The 23,202-nt window shown below is 55.2% G+C and overlaps 1 protein-coding gene across 1 annotated transcript; it reads left to right on the forward strand.

Annotated features, from left to right (window-relative positions):
• The first annotated feature begins 1,149 nt into the window (after positions 1–1,149).
• LOC147991539 (uncharacterized) lies at positions 1,150–1,857 on the forward strand. The gene has a single exon (XM_087538715.1). The coding sequence runs from the start codon at positions 1,150–1,152 to the stop codon at positions 1,855–1,857; it is 708 nt and encodes a 235-aa protein (XP_087394841.1).
• Positions 1,858–23,202: the final 21,345 nt, after the last annotated feature.

Genomic DNA, 23,202 nt, shown 5'->3' on the forward strand with positions numbered 1-23,202 from the left:
CCATGACATCTTGCGGAAAGCTTCACCCAGCCATGAAGAGACAGATGGATACACCTTGATAGGAAGCTTACCTGTGCAGCCGCAAGCCATTATGGGCTCTGCCTGGGTTGACCCTAGGCGTGACTCTGGACGGACGGTGCCAGCAGATGTAGAAGAACGGTAGGACATGGATGGGCACCGGCAGTGCCCAGAGAAACTCTACGGAAGACCCTGTTTCATTCGTCCCATCTTCAAACACCAGGCAGTGCGAGGACATAAAGGAGGGAACGATTCTTGTGGGTAAAGTGAAGACTCTGCAGAGTAACAACCTAATCGATTAGCCGTGTCCCCGGTTACGGAGAAATGAGCCTCTGGAAATTGGAGTACTTTGGAAATCTCAACACCGAACTTAATAAATTAATTGAGGGGTTATTTAATAATTGGGAATGAGACATTGGTTGGCGGAACCATGTCAATAACAACCAACATTTTGTAGTAATTGCAAGCAAGTCCTTTGTCATAGGGAAAAATTGGCTTTTTCGCAAAAACATAAAACTTAGAGACCCATAGCCAAATTGCATATAGTGTTAGCATTATTATTGTTGTTTTCTCTATGACTTGCCGGCATATTCAAAATGCTGACCTACACGGTTGCAACGTCTTATGTTGCAGAGGAGTTTTCCGACCAGGAGTGAGGCTACGATCCACGCTTGGCGATTGCCCTATGGAGTCGGATGGACTCGCTATTCGTCTACGCTTCCGCGGCTTTATTTAGTTTATTTCTCATGAATTGGCCTTCGGCCGAATTTATTATGATGTAATAAAGACTCGATATGAGAATCATGTAATAAATTCAGGTGTGATTGGACTTTGAATCTTTTCATCAATGTACTGTGTATGCCAGCATGATCTTGGGATGGTACAGCTACACAGAGACTTGACTGATTTCGGGTCGGGTCGTTATAGAGATGGTATTCAGAGCATGCGCTGACCGTAGGACGTAACCCCTAGGATCGGAAAACCATAGGAAGAGACTATTTTATTTTATGTACTTATCATTCCGTAATTCTCCCCTGTTCATTTCTGACTTCTCTCCGATTTTCAACATTCTAGATGGCCGTTCAGTTCACCCCAGTTCTTCTACCGGAGTTTTGCCAGCCAGATGAGACGATGCCTCTTAGCAAGAAGTTGGTTCAGATCGTGAAGAAGCTGAAGATTGCTCTGCCCTCAATCACCGGGAAGCCTACAAATGCACTTCCGATGGATACCCGCTACAGGATTAAGGTGCACATTCCAGGGAGGACCTTCGGAGGACATTCAGAGCCCATTGACTTTGAGTTTACCGATTTCACTTGGATCCTCGGAAGAGACATGGCAATTTATCGTGCACTTGGACATCTCCGAGAAGTGTACAGGGTCGAGCTCGACCCATCAGACCTCGCCATGATTTCCCGCAGAGCTAGGATTGGAGATATCATCCGTACCGTGGAGGACGACTCCATTCTCTCGTATGTTCAAGACTTGGAGAGTCTCCTCAGGAACCGGGAAATCCAGACTCGCCGAAACTCGAAGGTACACAGGAGGCTGTTGTTCCATGAACTGGAACTGGAGGATAAAGCACGCGCGGACTTCCTTGACCATGAAGAAGAAATCAAGGATTTCATGGAGAGAGTAGACAAGCTGAAGATTGATGTTGCCGTATTAGAGGAGAAGATGGACCTGGGAGAAGACCTTTTTCCGAGTGGAGATGATGGACCCCTCGTGAACAATGATCAGGATTATGAAGAGAGCTCCACCGAAGGAAGCCGCAAGAGGAGGCGCCGCACCAGAGGACGACGCACCAGAGGACGCTGCACTGGAGGACGCAAGGATAATTGATGAAGACATTTAGTCAACCGCCATGTTATTTTTTTCCGTCGATCAGTTAGGCCGTTATTTTCGATTAGTCGTGAGATTTTGTAATCCAAGATTGAACCTTGTTTGAGATGAATGAATAAATGATTGGTGTCGGGTGGTAGGTGCGACATATGCCAACGGGTGGCTTATCATTGTGGGAACCAGTAAGACATCACCGGTGCCTGGAAGCGGGATGAGGCGAAGACATGCACGCCGGCGGATCTTACCCAGCTTCGGGGCTCTCCGCGGAGATAACACCCCTACTTCTGCTCTGCGGGGTCTCCGCATGCTCACTTGATGAATCAAGTAGCTACACAACGCTCCTTGAGCTGTTTTTGGGGGGAGGAGGAAGCAAGGGCACGGCTAGCCTGCTTCTTCTCCTTGTGTGGTGTCTAGAACTAGCAGGGAGTCGAACCCTTTGCATGGGTGCCCCGAGGGGTTTATATAGGCCCACCCCCCGGGGGTACAATGGTAATCCGACTGGGCGCGGGGCCCAGCCGTCGGTGACTGCGCTCGCCGGCTTCTGCGCCGGCTGCTGGGGCCCGCCGACTGGTGGGTCCCGCTGGCTGCTGGCACCTCGGTCGACAGGGAGGCCCTACTGTCCAGGGCCTGGTCGGCGGCTGGTTACTGTGGCTTCACCTGGTTGACGAGAGCTTCATCGTGGTAAGCGCGGCTACAGTACCACAGCCTGTCGGGCGATCGTTGTAGCCTTATCGCGTCTTGTCTCCTTAATGGGGCGTCCTCTTCGAGGGAGTCGGCAAGCCGGCTGCGGGGAGCCGGCTCTGTCCTGGGCCGACTGGTTGGAAGCGTGGCCGCCTTCGGCCGTCTCTCTGCTCAAAGGGGCCCACCGCCGGTGGGCCGCGCTGGCGGCCCGTCGTGGGTGAGGCCAGGGTCAACATGGCAACAGTGCTGCGTCGGACGGGTCATGCCTACCCCGTACGGCGCACTATGCCAGGCATGCCCCGGGATTCGGGGGTGGCAGGCTCTTCTGTAGCCATGCCCCGTCGCACCGCCGTTAGGTGGGTGCAAACTTTGTGGGTACGGTCTTGACTGCTTTACGGGGAGCCGGCTCCTTGGAGTCGGCCTTCTCGCAGCCGGCTTCTTGGAGTCGGCCCTCTCATGAGGGCTAAAGCCGGACCGCCTTCCGAAAGCCGGCCTTGATCACAGCCGGCTAGGGGAAGGCGGCCCCATGTCTTGGATTCTTGAGAGCCGGGCGGGCTTGTAACTTTTTCAGAAGTGCCAGGGGAAGCCGGCTAGGCTACCCATGGCTATTTACTCCGACAGTAGTCCCCGAAGCTGATCGAGCTCCGAGGTGAGCAGGTGGACGAGAAGCTTGGTCAGCTTCCTATCCTAAAGAGCCGGCTTTGCGGGCGTACGCCGACTTCAGAGAGCCCCGCGCAGGCGGGAGGAGAGGAGACCTGCGCGCTCACCACGGGCCCTCTCGCGACCACGTGGCGGCAGGATCCTGCGAGCGCACGCGCGCGACGGGACGCCGCCGTAGGCCCGGGCCCGCCACTCGCGAGCCTTGGTCCGGGTGCGGATCTTCCGTGGCCCACAGGGGCCGCTCGCCTTCCCAAGGCAGTTTCGTCTTGCCGTTAAGGCTCGATAATCGCGGGACGTGGGGAGTGGGCACGATCGATCCCCACGCTTCCCCATGCCGCGCCTCCTCGGCTCTGCCACGTGAGCCTATAAGTAGGGGGAGGAGGGAGAGCGACAGAGGTTCGCGCGCTCCCTCCCGCTCCGTCCCTCCTAACCGTCGTCTTCTTCCTTTCGCTGCCGCCGTAGCTTCCCGTCTTAGCGCCGTCGCGACTCCACGCCACCTCGCTCCCATGGCTTTGTCAAGCTCCCGGGACGGTTGCAACGTCCATGAAGACCACGTGTTGTTCCTTCGCCAGACCCGGCGCCTGCCCGGCGCTGACCGCGTATAGGTCCGCCTGGCGCCCGCGAGGGAGATCTCGCCGGCGCCGGAGGAGGGCGAGCGGGTCGTCTTCCGCTCGCACTGCCTGTGCGGCTTCGGCCTCCCGGCGAGCGGATTTCTGCGCTCCTTCCTCGACTTCTACAACCTCCAGCCGCATCACCTCACGCCCAATGCGGTGATGCTGCTGTCGGCCTTCATCTCCCTCTGCGAAGGCTTCTTGGGGCTGCTCCCCATGCTGGAGCTCTGGGGGGAGTTCTTCCAGAGCAAGCTCGGCACAGTCGTCGCCGGCGTGCCTGCCCCCTATGGAGCCTTCATCGCCATGAGGAGGGCGAGCGAGAACAATCCGTTCTCGCCTATCCCCCTGATCCAGTCGGTAAAGGTCTGGCAGAGATCTTATTTCTATGTGAAGAACGTCGCCGAGCAAGAAGACTACATCAACCTGCCGGCTTACGTTGCCGGCCCGCCGGCTGGGAGGCAGCCCTCGTGGAGCTTCCGGTCCCGGTCGTTATCTCCGGCCGGGAATGCCGCCATCTCCCGGCTTCGGGTACTGATTCAGTCGGAAGGCTTACGCGGGGCCGACTTGGTGGCCGCCTTCGTGGAGCGCCGGATCCTTCCTCTCCAAAGCTGGCCCCATATGATGTGTCAGATGAGCGGCCGCTTCGACCCAAGCCGGCTGAGCACATGGGAGATGCCCCACGCGGAGGTGGCGCTCATGGTCAATTATATTGCCAACTGCAAGCTCGGTGGGGACTGGCAATACGGTAAGGCGCCGTATTCTCGCGCCAATCCTCCACCCATGGTAAGTTTCTCTCTTTATCTTCTTTTTTGTCGTCAGCCGGCTTCGTGACGGCCGGCTTCTGACCAGTCGGTTCTTTGAGCAGAACCCTCTCCTTGCGCCGCCGGCCGGGGTGGCAGGGATTGAACGCCAGTACGCCCTCGACCGCACGGTGGATGACGTTGACGACCCGGACTTGGGGGTGGCCGCCATGGAAGACGCCGTCGTGGGGGACAGTGCTGAGCCCGGAGGCTCAAGGTTCACCGCGAGCTTCGAGGACTGGCCGGACGACTTCGAGGCCGAAGTTGCTCCGCGTCGCCAGCCGGCGGCCGACCAACAGGGCGCGGGCTTGTCTGTCGCGCCGGCTGCCGGCGGTGCGCGGAAGCGCCGGGCCGCTCTAGGCCTCTTCGGAAGTAGGCCGAAGAAGTCCAAGCCTTCCGCCGCGGCGACAAAGCGAGATGAGGCGGCCGCGAAGGCGGCCCACTTCCGCAAGGCTGTGAAACAACCCCAGGCGGTCTCAGCGTAAGTCTTCAATTACCTTGCCGCATTCTCGTTATTGTTCTCTTTTCCTTCGAATGTCTTCTTAAGTTTTCCTCGCCTGCTGGACAGGGCGCCGCTTTCCCTTGAGCGGGGCCCGGGCGGCTCCGTCGTGGGGCCGGCTAGAGGGTCTTCGAGCTCCCGCCGCATGGACCCCCGCGTCGATCTTAGGGAGGCCACAGAGCGGAACGCCCGTGAAGCATGGGAGGAGCGCGAGGCGGCGGAGAAGGCCGCCGCCCAGGTGGCGAAGGAGCAGGCCGAAGCGGTAGCCAAGGCCCAGAGGGAGGCGGCTACCGCGGAGACAGAGGCGGAAAGCTCGCGCAGCCAGCCTCCGCTGCTCGCCGTTCCTCTCCGAGCCGTGGCCCCCGACACCCCGTTGCCCTTGGTGGAGGAGATCATCCAAGACCCGCCGCTGTTGGAGAGGGAGGAGGACTCCATGGCCTTGGCGGGGAGAGCGCCGCCTGTGGTGCCAACCGGAGCGGGCCAAGGCGGTCAATCGTCAGCGGCGCCAGAGGAGCCGGCCGGAGGTGAGCCGGAGAGCAGAGCCGGCCTCAAGGTGTAGCTGGCGACGGGCCGGCGTGCTGGGGGAGGCGCCGCTCCGCCGGAGTTGCGTCGAGCCGTGGGCGCATGCCAGCCGGCTGGAGATCTGGAGGCGGCCAGCACCGCCGTGTCCGAGTGGACTCCCAGCGGGGGGACCAGCGAGCTGGATGCGGCGGCTCAAGGGGTCCGGAGCCGGCTACAAGCTCAAGCCGCCCAGCTACAACAGCTCAACCAAGAGTTCTTGTCAACGCGAACCACTATCCGGGTGAGTCCTTCGCTCTTGGCTGCTTTGCTTTCTTGATTTCTTCCGTGGGGGCGCGTCAGCGCACCCACTGGGTGTAGTCCCCGAGATTCGGGCCGACTGCTGCGCAGTCAGGTCGGATCTTTCTCGACGGCCACCTTACTTTGCTTTCTTTCTAAACTTTCAGGAATACCACAACCTTTGTGCTGCCGCCTTCGACTCCCAGGCTCGAGAGTTGAGCCGGCGGACCGACAACCTGGCCGACAGTCGAAGTAAGTACTTGGTTTTGTCTATCTCCTATGGGGGCGCGTCAGCGCACCCACTGGGTGTAGTCCCCGAGATTCGGGCCGACTGCCGCGCAGTCGGGTCGGATCTTTCTTGACGACTCTTTCCTTATTGATTTTTCTTTTTCTTTGTCTTCAGGGGCCAACGCCGACTTGAGGAAGGAGCTTGGCGAAGCGAAGGCCGCCCTTTCCGCCAAAGAGGCCGAGTGCACTGCCTTGGTCCAGGAACGGGATCACCTGGCCAAGAAGCTAGCCGACCAAGAGGAAAGCCACAAAGCGGCCCTGCAGGCGGCGCGGGAAAGTGAAGCCACCTTGCTGGCGGAGTATGAGATGGAGGCGGCGAGCTGGTCTGAGACCCGGCGAGCCCTGGACGAAGGCTTCGGCCGGATCGAGGACTTGATCGACGGTAAGTTGCCTTCCTCGGCCCTTCTCCTGCCCCTTGCCGCCTGGGTCTTTTGACTTATCTTGAGCTGTTGCTTGTTGTTTCTTGCAGATTACTTCCCGGGCTACTCCGCCTTTGCCTCCCAAAGCATTGAGGCCCATCGCGAGGCGCGCCGGCAAGCGGGGGCCGACATCGCGCCGGATGCAAACTGGACCCTTGAGGAGCAGCTCCTGGCTGTCCAGGCACGGTTGCAGCCAGCTCATCGGATGCTTTGCCGGCTCCAACGTGCCGGGGCGCAAGTGCTGGCTGCCCTCTGGCCCGGCGAGACGATCCCCCACACTCCAAGCCGAACTGCCGACTGGCTGGAAGTCGCAGTCGGTCACTTCGAGGCTTGGAAAGCGTCAGCGGCCCGCCTTGGAGCCGGGCGGGCGTTGGAATTCATTCGGGCTTGGTACCCAGGGCTGAGCCTGGACCAGCTGCACACTTGGCAGATGGAGGCCGACGCGGAGCTGGAGGCGGTGAGGCCGGCTATCGCCCAGCGGGCTTCGACGATCGCCGAGTGCACCAACATTAGCGTTTTCGCACCCGAAATCGATGATGACGGTGTCGCTCAGCCGGAGGAGTGGTTCGGGCTGAACCCGGCGGCGGGCGAGGACTCGGCGGAGGAGATTGCCTCAAGCGACGAGGGCGAAGAAGACGAAGACGAGGACGGCGGAGACGTTGAGCCGGCTGGTGGAACAACCAGCCGACATCAGGCCGACTGTGCCTCTAGCAACGAGGCGCGTGGAAGCGCGCCCTCTGCGGGAGGCGGCGACCAAGCCGAAGTTCGTCAGCCGGCCGCTCCTTCTGCCGGCGCGACCGTCTCCGCCAACCAGTCTGGCTTGTCGGCCGCTCCGCCAGCTTGACCTGTCGTCTTTATCTTTCCTGCTTTGTTGTCTTTGAACAATCTTTTGTTAAGTTTTCGCAGTTCCACCCACTGGGGGTGTATCCAAACTATGTTGAATGCTGGCCTCTTGGAGGTTTTTTATGTAAATATTATCATGTGCATGTTTGGTTTCCATTCGCGTATGCTTGTTTATCCTTAGGCTTTTTCCTTTGCCGCCTTCCCTCTTTGGGGAGGCAAGTACTTGAGCTTTCTTGGATTTAAAGTAAAGTGAATGGAAACCGGCCAGCCGGCTACTCTGGTAGCTAGTCGGCGGTGTGGGAAAAACCGGCTTTTGTTATATTAGTCTGTTAGTCCCTAGCCGTTTTTCGAGTGGGCGGTCGTTCCTACCTTTAACTCTTGCCAGCCGGACAGCCGGTTCTTCGAACTGCGACTTTTGGCAAGAGAAGGCTTGAGAGCCGGCACACTACTTGTCTGACTACGGGTAGGACTTCTAATATAACTTCAGTCGGCCAGTCCCCGAGCCGACTAGTCGAACTCGGTGCCGGACGGAATAAGTAAATGATACGACAAGGTCATAAGCATGATACTTTTCATTCATAAATAAGGGATGGCAGTCCCCGAGCCCTCCTCGGGGAGCCTATTGTCTTGCACTTAATACAAAAGTTAGCGTGATACATACTGCCTTTCAGGCGGCACGAAGATAGAATCGGATTCCGGAGATGGCTTGAGGAGGCGTTGTAGAGCGACGCCGGTTGGAATTGCTTGCCGAGTGGAGCCTATTCGAGCCAGGGCATCGGCTGGCTCGTTGTCGGCTCATGGTACGTGGAGGAACTCGCATCCTTCAAAGTATCCGCTGAGTTGTTGGACCAGGAAACGGTAGCTCGCCATATTCGCGTCCTTGGCGTCCCAGTCGCCGGATGATTGCTGGACTACCAGGTCCGAGTCGCCATAACATAGGATCCGGCGAATGCCAAGTTCTTTGGCAAGCCGGAGCCCATGTATGAGCGCCTCGTACTCGGACACATTGTTGGAGGCGGCAAAGTGGATCTGTAGCGTGTATCTGAGCTTGTCGCATTTGGGAGAGGTAAGGATGATGCCGGCTCGCAAGCCGCTGCGCATCTTGGACCCGTCGAAGTGCATGCGCCAATGGGTGGAGTCAGGAGCCGGCGGCAGGTATTGGGTCTCGGCCCAGTCGACGAGGAAGTCGGCCAGTGCTTGGGACTTGATGGCGGTGCGGGGCTGGTAGAAGATCGTGTAGGGGGCCAGCTCGATGGCCCATTTCGCCACCCGGCCGGATGCGTCCCGGCTGCCTATGATCTCGGCCAGTGGGGCGGTGCATACGACCGTGACGGGATGCTCTTGAAAGTAGGGCTTCAGCTTCTTGGCGGTGAGGTACACGCCGTAACACATCTTTTGGTAGTGCGGGTAGTTCTGCTTTGAGGCGGACAGCACCTCGCTCAAATAATACACCGGCCTCTGGACCGGCTGGGCTCGGCCTTCTTCCGGGCGCTGGACAACAATGACGGTGCTGACCACCCGGCTGGTTGCAGCGATGTAAAGGAGCATGGGCTCTTTCTCAGTCGGCGCCGCGAGGACAGGCGGCGTGGCCAGAATCTTCTTCAGCTCGTGAAAAGCTTGGTCGGCCTGGTCGTTCCACTCGAAGTGAGTGCTCTTCTTCATGAGGCGGTAGAGGGGGAGAGCTTTCTCTCCGAACCGGCTCATGAAGCGGTTCAAGGAGGCCAAGCACCCAGTGAACTTCTGAATGTCTCGAAGCTTGGTAGGGATCGCCATTCTCTCGATGGCCTTGATCTTCACCGGGTTGCATTCGATGCCGCGTTCGGAGACCAGGAAGCCTAGGAGCTGGCCGGCTGGCACCCCGAACACGCATTTCTCGGGGTTGAGCTTGATTTGGAACCGGCGCAGGTTCTCAAATGTTTCCTTGAGGTCTTCCAGCAAGGTTCCACGCTTCTCCGTCTTCACCATGATGTCGTCCATGTAAACGTGAGCATTCCTGCCGAGCTGCTTGAGGAGGCACTTCTGCATGCAACGCTGAAAGGTGGCACCGGCATTTCTCAAGCCGAATGTCATAGTCAGGTAGCAGAAGGCTCCGAACGGCGTGATGAAGGCGGTCTTCAGGCGGTCATCCGGGTCTAGCTTTATCTGGTGATATCCGGAGTAAGCATCCAAAAAACTCAACAGCTCGCATTCGGCTGTGGAGTCTATCACTTGGTCTATCCTTGGCAGGGCGAAGGGATCTTTGGGGCAGGCCTTGTTGAGACTTGTGTAGTCTATACACATGCGCCACTTGTTGTTCTTCTTTAGCACAAGGACCGGGTTGTCGAGCCACTCTGGAAAGAAAACTTCCATGATAAAGCCGGCCGCCAAGAGCCGGGCTATCTCCTCCCCTACAATCCTGCGTTTCTCCTCCGACAGTCGGCGAAGGGGTTGTCTGACTGGCTTTGCGTCTTCTCGAACATGTAGTTTGTGCTCGGCGAATTTCCTTGGAACACCCGGCATGTCCTTGGGGGACCACGCAAAGATGTCCCGATTCTCATGGAGGAAATCAGCGAGCTCGCCTTCCTATTTGCTGTTCAGGTTTGCCCCGATGACGGCAAACCTCTCTGGATGCTCGGGGTCAAGAGGTATCTTCTTCATCTCCTTGGCCGGCTGAAAAGACCCTTGAGTATCATGCTCCTTGGGGTCGGGGGACACGGCCGACTGCTTGTCGGCTATGGCCACGACTCGGTCCAGCATCTTCTTCTCTTCGGCGATCACAAGGGACTTGGCCAGCCGGCTGCTGGCCGCTGCGCACTCGGAGGACTTCTTGTAGTCACCGGCTACGGTGATGACGCCTTTGGTGCTTGGTATCTTCATCTTGAGGTAGGCATAGTGGGGAACTGCCATGAATTTGGCCAAAGCAGGTCGGCCCAGCAATGCATGGTAAGGGCTCTCCAGGTCCACCACTTCAAACCAGATCGCTTCCCGACGGAAATGCTCCTTGTCCCCAAAAAGTACATCAATCTGGATTTTGCCAATGGGGGCGCAGGACAGGCCGGGTACGATGCCGTGGAACACTGTCCGAGTGGGCGTGAGCTGTCTTGTCTTGACGTTCAACTTCTCCAGGGTGTCACGATACAGGATGTTGATGCTGCTCCCGCCGTCTATCAACACACGGGAGAAGCGGGCGGTGCGTCTGTCCGTTGCAAGGGTGGCTTCCAGGACCAAAGCATAAGAGCCGGGAGACAGCATCACCTCCGGATGGTCGGCCCGGCTCCAGCTGATGGGCTTTTTTGACCAATGCATGTGTCCAGCGGGGTTGGCAGCGACCACGCTGACTTCCTGGTGCTTTCGGCGTTTGCTGCGCCGGTCTTCGGGCTGGCTGGTGAAGACGATGTAGGTTGCTTGCTCATCAGGGAACTCATCATGCACGGCTCCGACTGCGGGCCGAGCGGCCGGAGGCGGCGGAGGCGGAGGCGGCGGGCCGGCAGGCGGAGGTGGCAAGAGCCCCTTGCCCTTAGAGATTCGGGTGAGCCAGTTGCACTTCCGGGTCGTGTGGTTGGACGGCTTCGCGCCGCTGTGGTACTTGCAAGGGGCGTCGAGGGTTTGCTCGTAGGAGAAGGCGGGCTGCCAAGCCGGCCTGCCGCCCTTGGGCTTCTTGGGCGTCGGTCGTTCTTCGGGCGGCGCATCTTCGACCGTGGCCACCTGCCGGCTAGCGGGAGGCGGCGCGGGGCCCTTGCGCTTGTTGTCGTTCGAGTTGGGGTGTCGGCCGGAATCCCTAGCCGGCATCTTGGGCGCCGGGTTGAGTACCTTTCCGGACGCGTCCACCCGAAGCTCGGTCTTCATCGAGGAGTCGGCGGTGGCGTACTTGTCCGCTATGTCCAGAAGCTCGTCGAGGGTAGCCGGCTCGTCGCAGAGGAGCTTGTGCTTGAGGAGGGTGCCTTCTCGGCATCCGGCTGTGAATTATTCTATGGCTTGTACCTCGTGCACCCCTTCACAGGAGTTGCGGGGCTCGGCCCAACGCGTGAGGTAATCGCGAGTGGACTCGGCGGGGCCTTGTACGCACAAGGAAGGCTGCCTGGGCTTGGGAGCCCGCTTGTAGGTGCTGGTGAAGTTGCAGATGAAGGCTTCTGTGAAATCTAGCCAACTGTTCATGCTACGCGGCTTCAGGCTGTTGAGCCAGGTCCGCGCCGTGCCTTGCAGCATGAGGGGCACGTACTTCACGGTGACGCGCCGGTTGCCGTTAGCTATGCTAACCTCGGTGGAGTAGTCGATCAACCAATCTTCCGGCTTCACGGAGACGTTGTACTTGGGCGTGTCTCTTCGGAGCGAGAACCCTTTGGGAAAGGGCTCGTCGCGGATGCGGGGGCCAAAACAAGGCAGGCCGACATCGTCTTCTTCTTCCAATGCCAGGGATCGCGCCAGGTGGTCGATCCGATGGCAGGCGTCGTTCTCGCCGATTCCTTCGCGGTGGCTCAGCCGGCCGCTGAGAGTCGGGTGCGCCACTGGCGGCGAGGCGGGATATCTCTCTCCACGGGGCGGAGGCGGAGGCGGGTCGCCCCGCCATTCCATGGCTCGAGGATGACCGTCCGCGTCCCGCTCGATGGAGATCCGGGTCCGGCTGCGGCTGGTAGCCGGCTCCTTCTCGCGTCGCGCGCGGGTATTGCTCGTAGTCGGCGTCCGGGACGTCGCGCCGTGTTCTCGGCGCGGGGGAAGGCTTTCCGCGCGAGCGTCGGCTTCGTGCCGCTGCGCGGCCGCGTTAATCAATTGCTGGATGCGCCGGGTCATATGGGGAAGGTCTTCGGCCTCCAGGCTGTCCAGCTCGTCTACGGCCGCCTGTGCGGCACGCAAGTTCTCGAGCGGAGTGGCATAGACCGGGCGGTCGACTCCCAGCGTGTCGGCGATGACGGCGCCGCGTTGCTTGACAAGGCCGGCCCGGCTTGGCCCGCCCGGGGCCGGCGTGCCGAAGGCGGCGCGGTCAGCTTCGCGCTGGTAGGCCTTAGTGAGGCGTCTTACGGAGGCCAGCCTCCGGCCCTCTACGAGGAGGGCGAGGCGGCGTGCTTCCAGTGCTTCGTTGTCGGCGTCGGCCGGGAGAGGAGCGGACAATTCGTGGGCCGCCGCGCGTGAGGTGTCGCAGGCGCTCTCGTCGGCCAGGCCGCCGTGGCCGACAACCATCACTTCGGCGGTGACAGCATCACAGCCGTCGGCTCGAGGAAGCGGGTCGTTGTAGATCGCAACGTTGGTGGGGAAGGTGTCGTAGGAGGCCGTGTCAGAGTCGACAGGCATCGGGTCGGTGGAGCCAACCGACTCCAGGTCCGCAGCGGGCTCGCTGGAGACATGGAGCTGGCCGAGAAGGTTGGCGTGGCGGTCAGTGCCCGCATCGGAGGCGAGTTCGTCGGAAATGAAGGTCTCGTCGGGGAGATCGGCGAGGCCGCTTGCCGCGCAGATGCTGGTGACGCCTTGCAGCGCGTCGTGGCAAGCGCCATCGGGCGTGCCGGGCTGGCTACGCTCGCTGGGGAGGAAGAGGGTTCCCGTCCAGAACAGGTCTCCGGACGACGGTGCGCCTGGCCCCACGGTGGGCGCCAAATGTCGGGTGGTAGGTGCGACATATGCCAACGGGTGGCTTATCATTGTGGGAACCAGTAAGACATCGCCGGTGCCTGGAAGCGGGATGAGGCGAAGACATGCACGCCGGCGGATCTTACCTAGCTTCGGGGCTCTCCGAGGAGATAACACCCCTACTGCTGCTCTGCGGGGTCTCCGCATGCTCACTCGATGAATGAAGTAGCTATACAACGCTCCTTGAGCTGTTTTTGGGGGGAGGAGGAAGAAAGGGCACGGCTAGCCAGCTTCTTCTCCTTGTGTGGTGTCTAGAACTAGCAGGGAGTCGAACCCTTTGCATGGGTGCCCCGGGGGGTTTATATAGGACCACCCCCCGGGGGTACAATGGTAATCCGACTGGGCACGGTGCCCAGCCGTCGGTGACTGCGCTCGCCGGCTTCTGCGCCGGCTGCTGGGGCCCGCCGACTGGTGGGTCCCGCCGGCTGCCGGCACCTCGGTCGACAGGCAGGCCCTACTCACCAGGGCCTGGTCGGCGGCTGGTTACTGTGGCTTCACCTGGTTGACGAGAGCTTCATCGTGGTAAGCGCGGCTATAGTACCGCAGCCTGTCGGGCGATCGCGGTAGCCTTACCGCGTCTTGTCTCCTTAATGGGGCGTCCTCTTCGAGGGAGGCGGCAAGCCGGCTGTGGGGAGCCGGCTCTGTCCTGGGCCGACTGGTTGGAAGCGTGGCCGCCTTCGGCCGTCTCTCTGCTCAAAGGGGCCCACCGCCGGTGGGCCGCGCTGGCGGCCCGTCGTGGGTGAGGCCAGGGTCAACATGGCAACAGTGTTGCGCCCGACGGGTCATGCCTACCCCGTACGGCGCACTGTGCCAGGCATGCCCCGGGATTCGGGGGTGGCAGGCTCTTCTGTAGCCATGCCCCGTCGCACCGCCGTTAGGTGGGTGCAAACTTTGTGGGTACGGTCTTGACTGCTTTACGGGGAGCCGGCTCCTTGGAGTCGGCCTTCTCACAGCCGGCTTCTTGGAGTCGGCCCTCTCATGATGGCTAAAGCCGGACCGCCTTCCGAAAGCCGGCCTTGATCGCAGCCGGCTAGGGGAAGGCAGCCCCATGTCTTGGATTCTTGAGAGCCGGGCGGGCTCGTAACTTTTTCAGAAGTGCCGGGGGAAGCCGGCTAGGCTACCCATGGCTATTTACTCCGACAATTGGTGTGATTATGATTGTGCATTCATATGGGTAGTGCTATTTTCCCATTAGACCCTTGTTCTATTCTAATTTCTCATCCACTCCAAAACACCAGATGCCTCCGAGACGTGACCCCGGTTCCAACTTTCCGCCGGAGCTCACCCAACTGATCCAGCAGCAGAATGCCCTGATGCAGATACTCATCCAGAACCAGAAGAAGAAGAAGAAGAAGAAGAAGAAGAAGAAGAAGAAGAACAACAACAACAACAACAACAATCCACCACCACCACCCCCTGTTGACAACTTGACCCGCTTCCTATGGCTGAATCCGCCAGTGTTCTCTAGCAGCACTGAGCCGATTGTGGCCGATGATTGGCTCCGCAAGGTCGGAAGGGAGTTAGTCACTGCTGGATGCACAGATGCAGAGAAGGTGTGCTTCACCGCACATCAGCTTGATGGACCCGCAGCCTCTTGGTGGGAGAACTACACCACCACTTATCCGGCTGCCACCATGACATGGGATTGGTTCCAGCAGGCTTTCCGCACCGCTCATGTCTCAGCTGGAGCCATGAGTCTGAAGAAGCGTGAGTTCGACAACTTATGCCAGGGGAACCGTACTGTGGGGCAGTACGTGGATGAGTTCAGCAAATTATCTCGCTATGCCCCAGATGATGTGGCCACAGATGCCGCAAAGCAGGAGAAGTTTCTCGAGGGACTCAATGATGAGCTAGGAATGCAACTAATGGTGGTTACCTTCAAAAACTACCAGGAGCTGGTAGACAAGGCCACCATACTTGAAGGCAAGCAGCAGCAGATTGATAGCCGCAAGCGGAAATATGGCCATGGAAACTACAACTCCGGAGCTCAGCAGAAGCCCCGCTATGCCCCATACTTAGGAGGACATACCCATCACACCCATGGAGGACATAATCATGGAGGACATAACCATGGAGGGAATGGGAACAATCGCAACCACGACAACAACTCCAAGTCAGGCAATGGAGGCAATAGCAACCAACATCGTCCCGCCCCGGCTCAGAAGGATCTGAGTCACATCACCTGTTTCAAGTGCCAGAAGACAGGACACTATGCCACCGACTGCTCGGAGGCCAAGCAGAGGAATGGGAACGGCAACGGCAATGGAAGCTCAGCAAAGAAGCCCAACCCTTTTCCTCGTGCTCAGGTGAATCACATTGACATGGAGGATGTCTATGATCAGCCAAAAACTGTGGTTGGTAAGTTTTTATTAAATTCACGTCCAATATTGGTACTCTTTGATTCCGGTGCAACGCATTCATTCATATCAAGGGTAGTTCTGGAAAAGTACGGGTTTCCCACTAGAACCCTTAGAACCCCGCTTCAGGTCACTTCCCCAGGAGGAGAGATGACGGTAGGCTTAGGCGGTCATTCGACACTCAGCATCGGAAATCATGATTTTCCCGCAGACCTCATAGTATTGGAATCCCAGAGTTTGGATGTAATCCTAGGCATGGATTGGTTGACCAAGTTTGAAGGAAACATCGACTGTGCCTGCAAGACGATTTTGCTCACCACCACGGAGCAGAAGAGGATCAAGTATGTATCCAGACGCACACCGATGAACAATCGGGTGAATTCCCTCACGGGTGTTGTTCAGGAGGAAGTGCCCGTAGTGCAAGATTTTCCTGATGTATTTCTGGATGAATTACCAGGAATGCCACCGGACAGAGACATTGAATTTCTGATTGAGTTATTGCCCGGCACAGCCCCAATATCCAAGAGACCCTATCGGATGCCCCCCAATGATTTGGAAGAGATCCAGAAGCAAATCAAGGAATTATTGGAGAAGAGATATATTCGGCCAAGCTCGTCACCTTGGGGAGCCCCAGTTCTTTTGGTAGAGAAGAAGGATGGAACCCTGAGAATGGTTGTGGATTATCGTTCATTGAACGACGTGACCATCAAGAACAAGTACCCTCTGCCGATGATTAACGATTTATTTGATCAGCTAGTTGGAGCCAAGGTATTCTCCAAGATCGATCTTCGATCAGGGTATCATCAGTTGAAGATTCGTGAACAGGATATACCCAAAACAGCTTTCACCACCAGGTATGGTTTATATGAGTATACCGTCATGTCATTCGGATTGACTAATGCCCCTGCGTATTTTATGAGCATGATGAACAAGGTATTTATGGAATATCTGGACAAGTTTGTCGTGGTGTTCATCGATGACATATTGGTTTTCTCCAAGAGCGAGGAAGAGCATAAGGAACATCTGCGTCTAGTTCTGAAGAACTCCGAGAACATCAGTTATATGCCAAGTTCAGCAAATGTGGATTTTGGCTGAAGGAAGTCGGATTCCTCGGACATGTTATTTCAAGAGAAGGAATAGCAGTTGACCCCACCAAGGTTGAATCGGTCACCAACTGGCAGTCCCCCACCTCAGTCAAGGAGATCCGCAGTTTTCTCAGAATTTCTCCAAGATTGCTAAACCCATGACCGAGCTGCTGAAGAAGGAAGCCAAGTACATTTGGACCAAGGATTATGAAGCCAGTTTTCAGGAGCTGAAGAAACGTCTGGTTACAGCCCCAGTGCTCATTTTTCCAGACATACACAAGGATTACCAGGTATATTGTGATGCTTCTCATCAAGGACTCGGAGGAGTGGTCATGCAGGAAGGAAAAGTTGTAGCTTATACCTCCAGAGAGCTACGACCTCACGAGATGAATTATGCCACACATGATTTGGAGTTAGCAGCCGTAGTGCACGCACTCAAGACCTGGAGACATTTCCTTGTCGGAAATAGTTGTGATGTTTACACGGATCATAAGAGCCTGAAGTATATTTTCACGCAGAAGGAATTGAACCTCAGGCAGAGGAGATGGCTAGAGTTGATCAAGGACTATGACATGAGATTGCATTATCACCCAGGGAAGGCAAATGTTGTAGCAGATGCCTTGAGCCGTAAAAGCTATGTGAACACCCTCATAGCTGGAGGATTACCTCGGGAAATAGCCGACGATCTCAGAGAGCTCCGACTTGAGATAGTACCGAGAGGATATGTCGCCACCTTGGATATTCAGTCCAATTTGACCGAAAGACTCCGTGAAGCCCAGAAGACAGACAAGGAAATTGCAGAGATGAAGGAAAAGATGAGTAACGGAAAGGCTAAAGGTTTTCATGAGGATGAACACGGAACTTTATGGTTTGAGGATCGTATCTATGTGCCCAATGACCCAGGGGTCAGGAAGTTAATTCTTCACGAGGCCCATGATTCACCGTACTCGATTCACCCAGGTAACACCAAGATGTATCTGGATTCGAAGGAAAGTTTCTGGTGGATAGGTATGAAGAAGGATATTGCCGAGTATGTAGCAGTATGCGATGTTTGTCAGCGAGTAAAGATGGAACATCAGAAGCCGGCAGGGTTACTTCAACCTTTGCCGATACCCGAGTGGAAATGGGAAAAACTTGGAATGGATTTTATCACAGGATTACTGAGGACCCGTTCAGGTTATGATTCTATCTGGGTAGTGGTTGATCGCTTGACCAAGGTAGCTCATTTCATTCCTGTGAAGACCACATATACCAGCGCTAAGTTAGCCAAGATATACTTGACCAGGACCGTATGTCTGCATGGAGTTCCGAGGAGTATCTTGTCAGATGGAGGAACGCAATTTACCTCAAAGTTTTGGAATCAGTTGCATGAAACTTTGGGTACGAGGCTGGAGTTCATTACAGCTTTTCATCCGCAGACAGATGGACAGACCGAGAGAGTCAACCAGATTCTGGAGGACATGTTGAGAGCCTATGCGCTAGACTATGGGTCTAGCTGGGATGACAATCTGCCATACGCAGAGTTCTCATACAACAACAACAATCAGAAGGATTCGGCTTTTTGGAGCTCCTTACGCCCCATAGCTAGCTCAAGAACACAAATATACAATCCATCAAAGCAGGAGTAGGGTTTTACGCATCCTCGCGGACCGAACCTGGATAAACGAACCGTGTGCTATCTGTTTGATCCTCTCTTCTCATGACCCCGCGCCCCGCTAACCGTAGTAGGGATTCTTGTGATCCCATAGGTGTCATTCCCACCGACAGCCCCAGGCCGCATCGTAAGTGACATGGCTTATTTGTGCGCACATCCAGCCCTTTCTCTGTATTGTTTTAACATGGTTAACTACACTATTGCAGTCCGGCCCGTGACCTTATCCAGCGATCCTCATCTGGAGATTCGTTGGCTCCATCGGAGATGGCGAGCATGTCACCACCGCCTGCTTACTCCCCCGGGGCCAGGGATGGCACCGAAGTGCTGTCCCGGAGGACCGCTCCGAAGGGAGGAGCCCAGGACGTTGTCCGGGAGGCGCCATGTAACATCCCAAATTTTCAATTTGGAATGTTTTACAGTTATTAGCTAAGCATCTATGCATTTTGTTTGAATTGAGTGGCATTTGGAAATTTCAGAGGCATTTGAGTTTTATTTAAATTTGAATTTGAATTTGGCAATTGAAATTTATTTCAAAAAATATCCCTGACAAATACTTGAGCAAAAGTATGAGAGGAGCTAACATGACACTCAAAAATGTCAGAAGAAAATATTGCCAAAAAGTTCGAATTCAAATTTGATTTTATTTGGAATTTGCAAAAAGTGTTTTATTTTAGTTTTTGTTTTGCCTCTGGAAAAATGTTCACGTTGTAGGATTTACTTTTATGATTTTATTGATATATATATGTACTATGTAAAAATAGTATAGGTTTATCTATAATTAGTTTTCTCTCTTTGTGGTATTTAAAAAAATATCGAAGGCACCAGCCAGGCCAACCGGCCCAGCCAGCGCCGAGCCGCAGCCCACCAGCGACCGAGCCGGCCTGCCCCAGCGCCCGACGCCCGAACCCTCTCCCCCTCGGTCACCCGCTCGCTCTCCTCTCTCCCTCTCTCACCGACGCGCCGGCCCCACCCCTTCTCTTTCCACTCGCCCACGCTATGCCGCGCCAGAGCGCGTTCGACGCCGCCGCCGCGTCCGAATTCCACGGGATCACGATCCCAAGTCGCCCCCTGCCCCAAGTTGATGCCCTATAAATACCTACGCCCTTCCTCCCCTGATCCCCCTAAAACCCTAGCCCAAAACCCAACGCAGCTCGCGCCCTCGCCAAACGCATCTCGCTGCTGCCGCCGCAGTTCTCCGCCCATTCCGACTCCACAGAGACGACCCCGAGCTCGTCCGCCACCCGCCGGAGCTACAGAGCACCGGGCTCTGTTTCGCCTTGCCCTCGACGTCTTCATTGCCCCCGAGCTCCACCGAGGCCGCCCCCGACGTCCCCAAGCTCTGCCGCATCGCCCCAACGCCACTGCCTTCTTCCCCGACCACCGGAACCGCCATCGCCACCGTCGTCCGAGCCGCCGTCGTCCATCGTCGCCACTGTAAGCCACCAGACCCCCCTCCACCATTTGATCTGCAATGCACGGCTTAGATTAGACTAGCGAAGGGTTAGGTTTTATTTAGATTAAATCGGTTTTAGTTGATTTTATTCCGGTTTAGTTCCTGGTTTAGTTAGACCGGCCTGATTGGTTTATTTCTGGTAGCCCATGGATGCATCGGTTTATTAAATGCTTAGGCACTGTTTAGTTTCAGAACGCTCACCGTTCTGGCCCGTTAGTGCGTTAGCTGTTTTTAGTTTTATTTTAGTTTCTGTTTCTAAAACAGAATAGTTCCAATCTTGAAAAATCTATATCTTTTAGGTTATTTAATATTTTTAGTTGATTCTTTTTGCTCTAGTTTGCAAATTTCCTATAGTTGCTGTAGAAATTAGATTCGGCCATGTTAAGGTTTTTAAAAATTGTTTTATATTAGTTTTAGCCAGATTAGTTTTCTGCTATAAATTGAGTTAGGATTATTTTATTTTAGTGATTCTTTTTTTCACTGCTTTATTTTGACCTTTCCTAGCAGTAGGAATTTATTTGGGTATTTTTAGTCTTTATTAAAAATAGTTTGTATGCGAAAACAAACTTTTCTAGTTTTATTTAGCTTGCTACTGTTTTTTGCTGTTCTAGTTATTTTAAAATTTTATTTTACCTCTGTTATAATTTATTTTAGATTAGTTTCTGTAGTTTTAGAATGTGAACTTTTATTTACAGAAAAGAAAAAGTTCATTTTATTTTTCTTGTTAGTTGTTGGCTTGGAGTTCTTCGAGTTTTCTTTGGTTTTGGTTTGATTGTTTTGTGTGATTTATGTTAGCATGCTGTTATGTTAAGTGATTGTATGTTTGTATGCTTATGTGATTATTGTTTGCTTCGATAGAATTTCTGGAGTGCGAAGCCTGCTACTACGAGTCGCTAGCTTTCGAAGACCGTCAGCCAGGCAAGTCATTTGATCATGTTTTACAATACCTATGATTTTGTTGCAATTGAATTATGCCTCCCCACCATGCATGCAGTAGGAGAATTTTAAGTTATGTTCTTGAGTAGTATCATGAGGTAGGATGAACCCAATTCCCCTTACCATTACCCGGGACGATGTAGTTTATTTTGCTATGCTCGTAGACGGGGTTGGTTGAGAGATTCATAAGGGAGATGTGAGAGTCAAGATGATGACAACCCCATGACTTCAAGCTCAAGATGGACTTAAAATTCACTACTGGGTGGAGGACGGTTGACGGGCACCCTGGAGAAACCAGCGGATGGCAGGATGCATGGAGAAGCGCCATGACATCTTGCGGAAAGCTTCACCCAGCCATGAAGAGACGGATAGATACACCTTGACCGGAAGCTTACCTGTGCAGCCGCAAGCCATTATGGGCTCTGCCTGGGTTGACCCTAGGCATGACTCTGGACGGACGGTGCCAGCAGATGTAGAAGAACGGTAGGACATGTATGGGCACCGGCAGTGCCTAGAGAAACTCTACGGAAGACCCTTTTTCGTTTGTCCCGTCTTCAAACACCAGGCAGTGCGAGGACATAAAGGAGGGAATGATTCTTGCGGGTAAAGTGAAGACTCTGCAGAGTAACGACCTAATCGGTTAGCCGTGTGCCCGGTTACGGACAAATGATCCTCTAGAAATTGGAGTATTTCGGAAATCTCAACACCGAACTTAATAAATTAATTGAGGGGTTATTTAATAATTGGGAATGAGACATTGGTTGGCGGAACCATCTCGATAACAACCAACATTTTGTAGTAATTGCAAGCAAGTCCTTTGTCATAGGGAAAAATTGGCTTTTTCGCAAAAACATAAAACTTAGAGCCCCACAGCCAAATTGCATATAGTGTTAGTATTATTATTGTTGTTTTCTCTATGACTTGCCGGCATATTCAAAATGCTGACCTACACGACTGCAACGTCTTATGTTGCAGAGGAGTTTTCTGACCAGGAGTGAGGCTATGATCCACGCTTGGCGATTGCCCTATGGAGTCGGATGGACTCGCTATTCGTCTACGCTTCCGCAGCTTTATTTAGTTTATTTCTCATGAGTTGGCCTTCGGCCGAATTTATTATGATGTAATAAAGACTCGATATGAGAATCGTGTAATAAATTCAGGTGTGATTGAACTTTGAATCTTTTCATCAATGTACTGTGTGTGCCAGCATGATCTTGGGATGGTACAGCTACACAGAGACTTAACCGATTTCGGGTCGGGTCATTACACGCCACAAGGCGAGACCTCCACTACCGGACACACGGGGGAGCCAGTCCCCATGGAGACTAGCGAAGGGGGCCATATCCAGTTCGACCCTCAGCCGAATACGATTCCGGAGACCCATGTGGCTCCGGAGTCGGGTGAGCAGCCCCCTTTGAAGGAGGGGGGTGCACCGCCTCCACCGTTGTCTCCTGTCCATCCAGGAGCACCGGATGACCTGATGGGGGCGCTCCGAAGCGCCTCCATCATGGACGACCACCGTGTCCTTATGGGTGCGGTGATCGAGAAGGTTCAGTCTGTCAATAGCGGACTGAATGAAGCCTGCAGCAGCCTGTTGATAGGTTTCGAGGTAAGAAAGAGAAAAACCCCGTATAGTCCGTAGCCCCTGAGATGTTGTTCGGTGTTCAGCGGGGAGAACCGGATAGAGGATCGATCCTTAATTATAAGAGGCTGACTGAATTATGTATCGATAAGCAGGCATCCCTGTTGGCCACGACCTCGCATGCTGCTGAGGTCTCTGAACTGAAGCGGAGGCTGGAACTTACCGAGAACGAGCTCGGCGAGGTTAGAATTCGGCTCCAGGAGAAGCAAGGTGAGGAACGACCTATTATATGTTCGGCAAAGGATAAGCGCTATATATTGACAGCGGTATTTTGACACGTGCAGAAGCCGCGACCGAGGTCGAGGCTCTAAGGACAGCCCTGGGCGAGGCTGAGGAGAAGGCTGTCCAGCAGCAAGCCGCCCGTAAGAAGCTAAAGGCCCGAGTCAAGGAAATCCAGCATGAGCTCCAGGATGCGGTTAAAAAATGTGAGACCTTGGAGAATGATGCGACAGCTCGAGTGGTCGAGCTCACCAAGGCTCGTCAGAGTGCGGAAACCGCTCGGAATGAGGCCCAGGCCGCCCTCCAAGAGATCCAAGAGGCCAAGAAGATCACGGCAGGTAAGGCTTTTAAGATGTAAAGCAAGTATGCGGAGAAGCAGTACCTTTTACTAACCCTTGTTTGGAGCTCCCCAGGGGCTTTTGCTGATCAACCATGCAGTGTATCAGATGCCGTGGAGTTCTATCGAGCCAAAGGAGGGGGTTCCACGGAAAAGCTCTTCTGTTCACAATACGCGGTGGCAGAGCATCCCATGTCCTTCACCGATCAGCTGAAACAGCTGGTGGAGCTCCACAAGGTGGCCGAATTAGCCATGAAGGATCTGACAATCCGGCTATGGCCAGCCGAAGCTATGCCTGGCAGCTATTTCAGACTCGTGAGGCGGGTGGTGAACGCCTGTCCTCGGCTGGATGTTATCAAACGCTCCATCTGTATTGAAGGTGCCCGTATGGCCTTCGCTCGCTGCAAGATGTGGTGGCGAAAATGAACGCTGTTGAAGTTGCCAGCGGGCCGCCAGAGGGCAAGG

Source organism: Triticum urartu, chromosome 1A (assembly GCF_056163025.1).
Source record: "Triticum urartu cultivar PI428250 chromosome 1A, HENAU_Tu73, whole genome shotgun sequence".
Lineage (NCBI taxonomy): Eukaryota > Viridiplantae > Streptophyta > Magnoliopsida > Poales > Poaceae > Triticum > Triticum urartu.